At 38.1% G+C, this 10,872-nt stretch overlaps 1 protein-coding gene across 2 annotated transcripts; it reads right to left on the bottom strand.

Moving 5' to 3' along the window:
- Positions 1–578: 578 nt before the first annotated feature.
- Positions 579–6,214, bottom strand: LOC139974960 (uncharacterized). Of its 2 annotated transcripts, none has more exons than XM_071982524.1 (3): positions 4,878–6,214; positions 2,761–3,812; positions 579–2,363 (listed from the first exon to the last, which is right to left on the bottom strand). In XM_071982524.1, the coding sequence occupies exons 2-3, from the start codon at positions 2,981–2,983 to the stop codon at positions 1,939–1,941; spliced, it is 648 nt and encodes a 215-aa protein (XP_071838625.1). In that variant the 5' UTR covers positions 2,984–3,812; positions 4,878–6,214; the 3' UTR covers positions 579–1,938. The 2 variants fall into 2 exon arrangements, with proteins under 2 accessions (XP_071838625.1, XP_071838626.1); XM_071982525.1 differs by having other exon boundaries at positions 5,433–6,214.
- Positions 6,215–10,872: the final 4,658 nt, after the last annotated feature.

Here is a 10,872-nt window from a genome sequence, read left to right as displayed (position 1 = left end):
TTTTAAAGCACAGCGACAGAACATGCAGCCAAAAGTAACAGAAGAACATAATAGCATAAAGGAAGGCTAAATTTATAAATTTAAATGTTTTTAAACCTGTTTTAGTGAATGGGAAAACAAAGCAAGATGAGCAAGAAAGACAAAAGGTTATATATTTATGGAAATGTGAGGGAGAGAACAGGAGTATGGGAAGGGAACAAAGCAGAGATTACAGTTTTCTAGTGACTGAGTTAATTGCAATCAATAATGCATATAGTGTGTGCTAAAAAACTTTTAAAACATAACCTATGCAATAGTTTGTTTGCAAAGATGGTGTTGATTGCAGTAGTTGGGCCATTCCACACTAATGGGGTACTAATTTGTGACATAGTGGGTGAAAATTAAAAGTCATAGGGAAAGCATGAAACTTGGTTTGAGTAATGACCTAGAGTGTATAGCAACTGTATATACCCTAAATGAGATAAGTTTTGGATAAGGTTGGCAATGACAGCCAAGCAAAGTATAATATATGGCGTGTATTACGTACGTAACAAGGACAGATATCTGAGCATAAACAGGCCACAAACAACAATTGTACATGAGTTTTAACAGTTTTTGTTTATTGCAAACTTTGTAATTATAACAATTAACAAAGACAAAATGGATCCAAGGGTGAAAAACTGGAAAAAATATGAATCTTTGATAATACAACGAGAGGGCATTTCAACATTCCCTATGCACAGAACAAATTTTAGTGCCACAAGTACCTTTTTTCCCTGAGTATTTGTTACAATATATCTCACATCTTAATGAAAACCACTGCTAGAAGCTATAGTGCAGAAAATGATATGGACTTGCATAAAGGTAGGATGTATGGTTACCATGTTCAGGGTCTTACGTACGTAACAAGGACAGAATATTTTTCAATCTCCACATTAATTTGTCATCAGAAATTCTATGGATTACAAATGACTATTTTCAATTGAATGTACATCTGGGCACTCATTTGTAGCTGTTTCTTTGCTGCTGTACTTTGGAATTATCATGAAATTGTGATGATATATCGTATCCTATGGGAAACAACAACTTATCCAGAGTGGTCTGTTTAAGATTGTAAATGTCAGACTTTAATTAAAGAAAAATTAAATAGTTGAATGAATAGGCTTGCATGTGATTAATTGCATATATCTAGCAAAGTTAAGAAGATACTACTAATACTGACACCTCTAGTGTAGGTCATTGAATGCATTGTTGAACTGAAAATTGAATAGTTAACAATTGAATATTTATAAAATTCAATAATTTCAAAATTGTATATGAATAGTGAAAATCCTAAAATTTCATATAATGGAAGGATTGTTAAACTGTAGACTTGAATACAGTATGTCAGAAATTTTAAAAGAGTAAATAGTTGAATTCATAATTGTAAACTTGCATACCATTGGAAAGATATCAAATTACAAGAGGGTATTAGATACCAACAATATTAGCACCAATGCAACACTAAAATGTACCAATATATACACTTATATCATGTTTGAAACATGGACAGACGAAAACCCATAAATTGCTTTTACTTTTTTATCAAACTGGCTAATGATTAAATGTTCACTTTTCAAACTTTCTGAAAATGTATCAGATGAAGTGGGATAGCCTCACATGTCATGGAATTGAATAAACATAAATTTGAAGATGTTTTCAGAAAAAAATGCTAAAACGGAAGCACACACTATCACAAGCATATCTGACTGTTTCTTTTTTGCTCTTTCCCATATAGTCAAGCATGCAGTATATTGAAGACAAGCAATCAAGCAAGAACCTAAAACATCTAAGATTCCTGCAGAATAAATGCTGTCAACTGAAACTGTACACAGTACAATTAGCTAGATGGAAAGCCAGAGTGTACTTGTTAAAACTTTGAAATATATACAAAATATGCATTATTTATGCTTTACCACTTTACAGCTCAGCTTGTGTTATTGCTTTCATTTCAGCATATGTTTTCTCCACATTTTCAATTTCTTGCACAGAAAATGGTCCACTGCCCACCAATGTAAGGGGTCCATCGATAACGAATTTGCCTAAAACCTTCTCAGAATCTGACCTTATAGGCCAATCATACATCTTAGATGCACTGCAAACTCTATGGAGAAACTTAAACAGATATTCCTCCCCATCTTTCTCAAGCAATCGTCCAATATAGAATTTGTTGTCATAGAAGACAGCATAATACTCTTCAAGGCGAATTTCAATCCCTCTTTGCTGTGGTTTTAGTAATGCCTCATGCTTGTTCTCTGGTAGGCAGACATCACAGAAGAGATCTTTTAAGACCTTTTCATTCAACACATCCAACTGTGTCTGGACAACTTCAGATTCATCATAATCTGTAATTTATGAAAAGAGCAAAAAAAAAATTAAATAGGAAATATTCACTGGCTGTCTTCAATCTTGATGACTGCAATGACCAACCAAATGGTATGGGCAATCCATAACAACTATTCCAGCATTTTTCACGAAGAAGTGAACTGAAAGTCGACGACTCACCCCACCCTCACGTTTGATTAGAGTTCACTGATAAGGAGTTTCAATCTAATTAATGAAATCAAGGCCCTTAATAAAGTTGAGTGACATATCATTTCCCATGAAAAGAAACACTGGAATATGCAACATCAAACATAACACTTCTGTTGATGCATTTTGTTTTTGATTCTGCAAATAGAAGGAAATCTCTTTCAATGTCATGTTGCTTAGCACTTAAAATTTAAGTAAAAAGGGACTGACCCACTTTGTTGGAAGTTAGTATGCCACCTGCATTACCCACTTCAGATAAGTCCCCTGTCTCAGATCTTTCAGATGATGATTTACCCACAGTTGCTCCAGTTGCATTATCAGTTGCACTCTCAAGTGTACAGACCGGAATCTCATCCATCTCAGCATGACCTACATCTGCAGCTTCCATATCACAGCTAGTAGTTGCTTCAAATGAAATCCCTTTAGCAGACATCTTGCATTCACTCCAAGACTTCACAAACTCCAGATTGATGCACGGTGCTACTGAGTTCAGATCCTGACAGGGTGAACAGAAGCATGAAAGACGCCTTTTTTGCAATTAGTATGGAGAGATCCCAGCTACAGCATGCAACTTTCGCGTTCCAGCCACAATGTCAACATTTGTTCTGGTTGGCCTTTCCCTCTGTATATCACCTTCCTTCACTAAGTAAAAAGTACGACCAGAGTGGTTGCACGATCCATCTGGTTTCACTGGTGCCTTAGCAAGATTTTTGGAGCAGAAGTCATAGAACTCCCAGGGTCCATCAATGGTGATGTTGACATCAGACTTCACTGACCTTGTGACTGCATTTTTAACCACCCCCACCCTCTCCATCACATGGATTTTTTCCATGGCATGAGCCAAAGAAATGCCGCTCAACTTGCACGCCAAAATCTATGTTTCCAAATGAGATGTCAGCAAATCCTGTGCGAGATTTGTATTGTGCGCCACACCCATCAGTGAACTGGATCAGTCTGTTAAACTCCACTTTCCTCTCCACCTTCAGATGTGTGCAGGCCAGTTTACAGCAGTGGGTAACTGCATATGTTCATGTATGATATCCTCGCTTCCTGAGACATGGTTTGACGATATTCTTTCACTCGCTCAGTCTCTTTAGCTTGATACTGAACATAACATTCCTGATCAGCTTTTATGCGGCCTCGATACCTGCGCATATACATTGCTGCATTGCTAAAACCAGTTGTTCGTTGTCCTTCAATATCCTCTAGTTGAGGTACCTTCCTGTTTAAGGAACGAAGGCGAATTTTCAGGCTCATATTACCTGAAAAGAGAATAATTTGTAAAACATATCCTGGAGCAAATAAGGTAACATTTTCCATTTTAATATGGAAGTTAAGGAAAAGACAAAACTTGGTTTGTTTCAAAATACCGGAGAAAGTTGTAATCCATGGTATGGTAGAAGAAAGTTTCAAACCTTCAATACAGGAGTGTCAATTTCAATGTTGAAATTGTTGCCTCCATAAGCTTTTAAATTAAAGAGATTTGTCATCCACTGGAATTTGCCAATGATGTTATTTGTGTTTGATAACAGTTAGAGCTTGCATGATAATTAAAAGCAGCCTGTAGGTAATTACGTGTAAAGACAGATGCACCTCATGCATATATTATATTGTAAGCTGCCTTATATGGAAGAATGTTGTGTATGGAATTAGGCTGTTTTGAGATAAAGAATCTACCACCAGAATGTTTAATCAGAGGTCCCAAGATACTGACATTTGGTGGCTAACTCCCTAATTAGGCCAGCCTGTCCCTGAGAACAATAAATACACTGTGGGTTCTTTAGGCCATAGATGGTTCTTCTCATTAAAGCAATTACGATGAACATGCCCATTTTCAGTCCTCGCGGATCAAACTCAATGGTAAGTTTTAATTAGAAAGCAAGACGATACATGTTGATTGTCGTTTTTTGTTTGTAATAAAAATGAGAGTTGAATAAACAAAAAATTTTTTTTTTTTTTTTTAAATTAGACCTAGGCAGGCCTAGCCTACACATTATATGCATCAGTAATGAGAAAACCCAGTGTTAGGCTTTGCCTACGTGTCGGCCTAGTTGCAAATTAAAATACGTAATAAAACATGAAGCATCGTCAATTGTCTGTACTGCATTTGTTTAAAACCTAGGCTAGATCTGCACGAAAATATAACGTTAGGCTAGTAGGCCTAAGTTAGTACTCAACCAGGGAAGATACTAACGTTCGTAAAACAGACCGACTGGGCAAATATGTCTCATCACAGTTAGATTCGAACGTGAGCTTTTCAATTGAAGCCTAGCATGCAGGTCTAACCTAACCTTTGCTTAATGAAATATTGTTAACGTTATATTTACGGAATCATCGTATGCACTCAGTTCATTTACATCGGTACGTCGACATTAGATTATACATCAAAATACCGAAATCATGCTAACGTTCACACGAGTGACCGAATCTGAAATCTGTCTACCAACAATTACGTTTGAACGTAGGCCTAGGCTAGTTCATTTTAACGAAACTGCTATTGAATTGCACTTCAATGCCAATGCGAGATGAACATTCGTGCCCAGTAAACATTTAGCAAGTTTCATGGTATTATCATGCACCTTTACATCGAACTAAATGAATAATGGAGGTCTTTTGCCAACGTTCGTAACTTCAGACAGATTGACTCAATCTGTCTGCAGTTACGTGCATTAGTAGTGTTTTCTGTCTCACTCAGTGCAATTATACCAAAGGCGGCAACTGCATCTACGAGTCCGCTCACCTAGCGGTGTAAGAACTTTCACTTACTGAGTGAGAAGTCTCTAAATTGAACCATACCTTGATCACATTGCAAAGTGCTTTATTTTCGGTAAAATTGGTAGTGATTTCGAACGCTCGTAATTTGACTTGCGCTCGTAACTTACCGAGATTCAGAAGACAGATCACAAACTTCCCTCCATGGTTTTAAAAGTCGGTGGGTGACCAGGGTTGTTCTTTTCTCTGAAATACGCATGCGCCCAAGGATGTTTATCATACTAAACACTCACAGGATCGAATGCGCGATTTCCGTGAAAAGTGATTTAAAAGTACGTTCGAACGTAAGCTCTCTTGGACACATTTTTTTAAAGCTAATTTGGCCGTCGTTTTCCGGGGGATTGGAAGACTCAACTCCCTCAAAACCATGTTCATTACTGAGATACGATGTTGTAACAAGGCACAACATTTTATCTCCGCCAAATGTTTTTAGATTACTTTACTCATGGGGCAAGTTACGCTCGTAACTGTTAGGACAGATGTCAATTACGAACGTTTATATATTTTTGTGTGGTCATTTTCTCAATTTTCACGAGTTGGACAAGAAAGAAGACAACAACAGCATTCAGATGATTGAATTCTTTAATCATTATGATACATTACATTGGTCATTTTTGTAACTAAAACATAAAACAAGTGGATTAAAAATCTCCATTAATGCTCTGTCACATATTCCTTGCACAAATTGGTGAGACATGCAAAGAGTTTTTTTTTTAAATAATTACCAATGAATTGACATAAAGACTTTCAACTGTTAACACTATTTTGCAATATTAAAGTATGGCATCAAATACTTTAAACCATGCAGTTTGTTACTGCCAGGAAGCCTTGTAGACCGATTTCCAACAAGGCTTTGCAGTAACATACATAAGTACCCCATTAGTGTGGAATGGCCCAGTTACATCTTCTAGGTAGAAATTTAGGATGATCCATATTCCTTCACAATGAACTTTCAAAACATGTTGGTCTTATTTCAAATATTTTCTTCAAGATTAATTTCTAAATTCATGCATTCATGTGGTACTTGGTCTATTAAAACTCAAATGACATAATTACAGTACATATTTAAGTCACGGTGTTGTCAGTACTTATGACATAGTTACCTTCTGCAATTGCAGTCTCTTCTTTCCGCAGCTTTGTGTCACTCAGAGGAAGCGGTTGCTTGCCCCTTGTTGACTTTGCCCCACTTGTAGGCACCAAGGTACATTGCTGTCTTTCAACAGCGATGCAGTACGTCATGGATGACCAAAACTGGCAGCAGCAAGTCCCTGTCAGAAGCATTTCTGCATGCTAAAATAAGATATGACAAGATTAAGAACAAACTCATGCTAGACTTTCACATTGTGAAATCTAAACACTTTTGAGATAATTCTAACAAACTTAGAAAACTGCATGGCCTCCAGTCAGAATTGATAAATGGCTAGTAAGAATACTTTGTTAATGTCTATTCCACTGTCTATGCTAATGAATCTATACTAATGGCATACAATAAAGCCCCACCATACCTGCAGGGGAGAGAGGGAAAACAAAGGGAAATATATAAATTATAACTGACATAACATACTCCCCCTCATCTTTCTAAAGCAACAGCAGGTGACAAGATGGTGGAGTCAAAACTAATGTCCATAGCTACTTGTTACAGAAGAACATGTAAGACAAACTTGATAACTTGGTATTAAAAAGTTCTCACTGAATCCTTCACGAGACTTAGACTAGCGAATTAATGTTCTCTGACATTAAATGTAAAACAGTATAGAGTTCAATGATTCATTCATCGCGATCCATTTTCAGTTCACCAAAGCTGAGGCATTCCAAAAGCCAATCAATATCTAAATAAAGACAATATTCAATTGTCTGAACTTCTCCTGTAGCCATCATTCTTTGGATCTCTGCAATGTGGATTCTCAGGCGCTTCTCATGCACTTGTTTAGTTGAATGTACAATCTGGTATAAAGACTTGTTGTCTGTGTATACGGTGATAGGAATTTTGTTGGCACTGTAGCTGTCAAAATACACTTCTGTTATCAGAGTTCCGAGGTACACAGCTTCGGCAAGCGAATCTTGCATAGAAAGAGTTTCAGCTACTAGAATACTTGATACTTTCCGCTTTATCTTGTTGGATGTCCAAGCTAGAGGACAACCCTTCTGTGCATGTCCTGTCAGAAAAACCACATGTGCTAGACACACCATCTGACACACCGACTGACACACCGACTGCTAGACACACCATCAGGCAGATTTCCCCCAGGATGCATCACAGAACACCCTGATCTTCCAGTCGCTACTTGGCCCAAGATTTGGGAAAAGAATATTTCCAGAAACATTTTTGGCATGACGAACCGCCTTGTTAGCTTTCAGCATCTGATCAACTGTAGCATTGTTCATGTTCATATTAAGTTCCAGAGCATCATAGCTCAGATCTGGTCTAGTTTGTGTAGCTACCCAGTTTAGTTGTCCTGCTGTGGCTCTCAAATTCTGCATCTCGACTTTGGTTAATGGTGATGAACTTTCAGTCTTTCTCTTATATGTCACTGGTATTTCTTCCATCTCCATCACATATTCATCTTGATTTACTTTTATCCCACTTTCACCTTGTTCAAGATTCAATCCAACATAGCGAAAGCTCTCAATTTCTCTTCTACCAACTTTGTACTTGTCAACTACCCTATCAATGACATTCTTGTTGAATGCTTCTGATCCTGCAAACAGGAAGTCATCTACATGCATGACAAACACTCCTTCCAGCCTCCCATTGTTGTACCATCTGAACAAAGCTTGATCTAACTGTGATTAATTGCAGTTGAGCTTCAGAAGTTCTTCTTTAACACTGAAAAACCATTTACGGGATGCATCTGCTAGCCCATACACAGCCTTTTCAATTTTCCATATCACACCTTCTCTCACCTCAGACGGAGGAACTAGATACACATCTCTGTCGATCTTCCTGCCTTGTAAAAATGCAGCCTTAATATCTATGCTTTCACACTTCCAGTCTTCACTAGCCGCAATCGCCATGACGATTCTCAAAGTGGACTTTGAAGCAGTGGGTGAATCAGATGGTATTTGTTGTTCCTCTTCAAAGCCTCTAACCACTAGCCGTGCTTTTACACCTTTTTCACCATTGGGTAAGGTTTTCTCAGTCACTACCCATCTTGTAGAAAGCTTCTTTTGCCCGTGATCTTGAACTTCTGTATACACTTTTAAAGTCCTGCCAGTTCTGTAATTCTTGGTGCTTTGCTTGAACAACTTCATTGTCCCCATGATGACTGACAGGTATGAATACAATATTGGCATCTGCACTGCTGCTTACATGTGCATCACTACCTGCATTTTTGATGACTTCAAACTCAGCTTTGTCCAAGTGAATTCCAACTTTCTGCTCATCTTCTTCTCTTTGAACATTGACATAATGTTTATTTCTTCCTGTTGTTTTGCCACCTTTTCCCATAACTGTGGCTTGTGTTCATACATCATCTTCTTGAAGACGATACTTTATCTTTGTGTTAACATTGGGTATATCAATTTTGGTTATCGTATTCTCAGGATTTGCATGTTGCTGTGGTTGATTTTCAGCAGCTCTTGTTCATTAGTGTCTAGCTGAGATTCATCAGTATTGCTTGTGTGACTATTATCTAAGGCAGGTTCTTCAATGTGCTCTTGTTCTTGTTCAATGTTGGTTTCTATTTCTTCATCCATGAATTCTTCAGCTGGAGTTTCTTGGGGTAGAACTTTCTGTTGCTTAATTTCATTTCCATCTGTTTCTTTGCTAATTTCTTCTTTGCATGTCTTGTCTGGAGCACCTGTGTCGGGATGTGTCTTAATGGCTCTACAGGAAGCAACTTGTATCAACTGGCTCCCATGTCTTACATATACTACTTTACCATCTTGTCCGATAACTTTCCCTGGACCACGCCATCTGTTGCTGTCATCTCTCTTGTAAAACACTCTGTCTCCTGGCAGAAATGCCATTTCTGATACTCTGACATTATGTCGCAATGCTCTGCGAATCCTCTCAGATGACTCTGCTTTAGTAAATGCCCTTCTATCTGCATGTAAAGCATTCAAATGCTTCAGAACATTATCACTGACTTCAACTTCTTCCAATGCAGGAGGCTCATCTAGAAGAACTGAAGGTAAGTTGGGCTTTTACCAAACACAAGTTGAATGGGACTGAACCCCTGGTGGGTCTGCATACAGTTCTTGGCATTAACAGCCCAAGCCAAAGCAACACTCAACTCCATGTCTGGATCATCTTCAATCATCTTCTGTACACAAGTATCAACTACGTAGTGATTTCGTTCACAAATTCCATTAGACCATGGCGAATATGCAGCCGTTGCACATACTTCCACATTAAACTCTTCAGCCAACTCTCTATATTCAGCATTATCAAACTCTCCACTGTTGTCTACCAGGAACTTCTTTGGTGGACCAAAACCAGCAGCAATCCACTCTGTTGCAACTGCATCTACTATGACTTTAGGTGTCTTTCTTCTAATCAGCTTGCTCTTACTAAATCTGGTAAACAAGTCTATGAAATGCAGAAAGTAGACATCTCCAAATTTCTTTAAATCCATAGCAACCACATCATTAAATTCCTTTGCCAATGGTAAGCATACTACTGATCTAGATGAGGTTTTCTTAAACCGCTTGCAAACATCACACTTTCCACTTATGTCATCAATCAGGGAGCTGCAATCATCATCAAATACCTCAGCATTCTTCATGATGGCTTTGAGACTCTTGGCAGTAGGGTGTGCAAACTGACGATGAAGCTTCTCAATCATTTTCACTTTCTCTTTCTGTGTCTTCTGTCCCAAAACCATATGGACGTTCTCTACTTTGACTTCACACTCTTTTAGCGTGATGTAATAATGTCCTGATGAAGTTGTGTCGAGATCAATCTTCTTGCCATTGACTTCAAGGGTATCGTCCATCATATTCAATTTGAATTCTAAAGACTTAATGTCTGGCTTGCCAAGAAGCAACATTGGTATGTCACTGTCTACCACATCAGTTGTGATGGTCGTCCTCTTGCCGGCAATAACACAAGGAAATGTCATTTTTTCTTCTGACTTCACACTACTTTCTCCCCCAAACTGGAATGTTGTTCCTCCTGATGATATCTTCACATCTTTCTTCTCATCATTTGATAATGATTCCATGAAAATTTGCTTCCACACACGTCCAGTCACAGTTTTGGAACAGGCCAAGTCAAGCACAGCAGAATTTGCTATATTCTGTCCTGTACAGCATGATGTAACGCAATAAATTCTAACATGTTTTATGTTAATACTCTACGTCGACTGTGTTCTACTTGATTGCTTAAAAGAACTCATATACCTAAACAAGGAAACATGACAGTCCAGTCACAGTTTTGGAACAGGCCGAGTCAAGCACAGCAGAATTTGCTGCTTCTACCATCAATACTTGTTTATCATCACTCGAGTAATCATGCACCTTATACACTTCTTCATTACTACTAGCTTCCATACTTGTTCTTTCCTTGACTGCGCATGCGGACAATCTCTCTTGAAATGCATTATTGAC

This window comes from Apostichopus japonicus, chromosome 10 (assembly GCF_037975245.1).
Source record: "Apostichopus japonicus isolate 1M-3 chromosome 10, ASM3797524v1, whole genome shotgun sequence".
NCBI lineage: Eukaryota > Metazoa > Echinodermata > Holothuroidea > Aspidochirotida > Stichopodidae > Apostichopus > Apostichopus japonicus.
Note: the sequence above shows the minus strand (reverse complement) of the source record. Positions and strands in the feature narration are given on the sequence as shown.

Excerpts from the sequence above, each read along its gene's own strand:
- LOC139974960 (XM_071982524.1), bottom strand. The coding sequence starts at position 2,983 with ATGTCTGCTAAAGGGATTTCATTTGAAGCAACTACTAGCTGTGATATG. Across the intron at positions 2,364-2,760 it reads ACTAACTTCCAACAAAGTGG|ATTATGATGAATCTGAAGTT; the intron begins GTCAGTCCCTTT and ends CATAAATTACAG.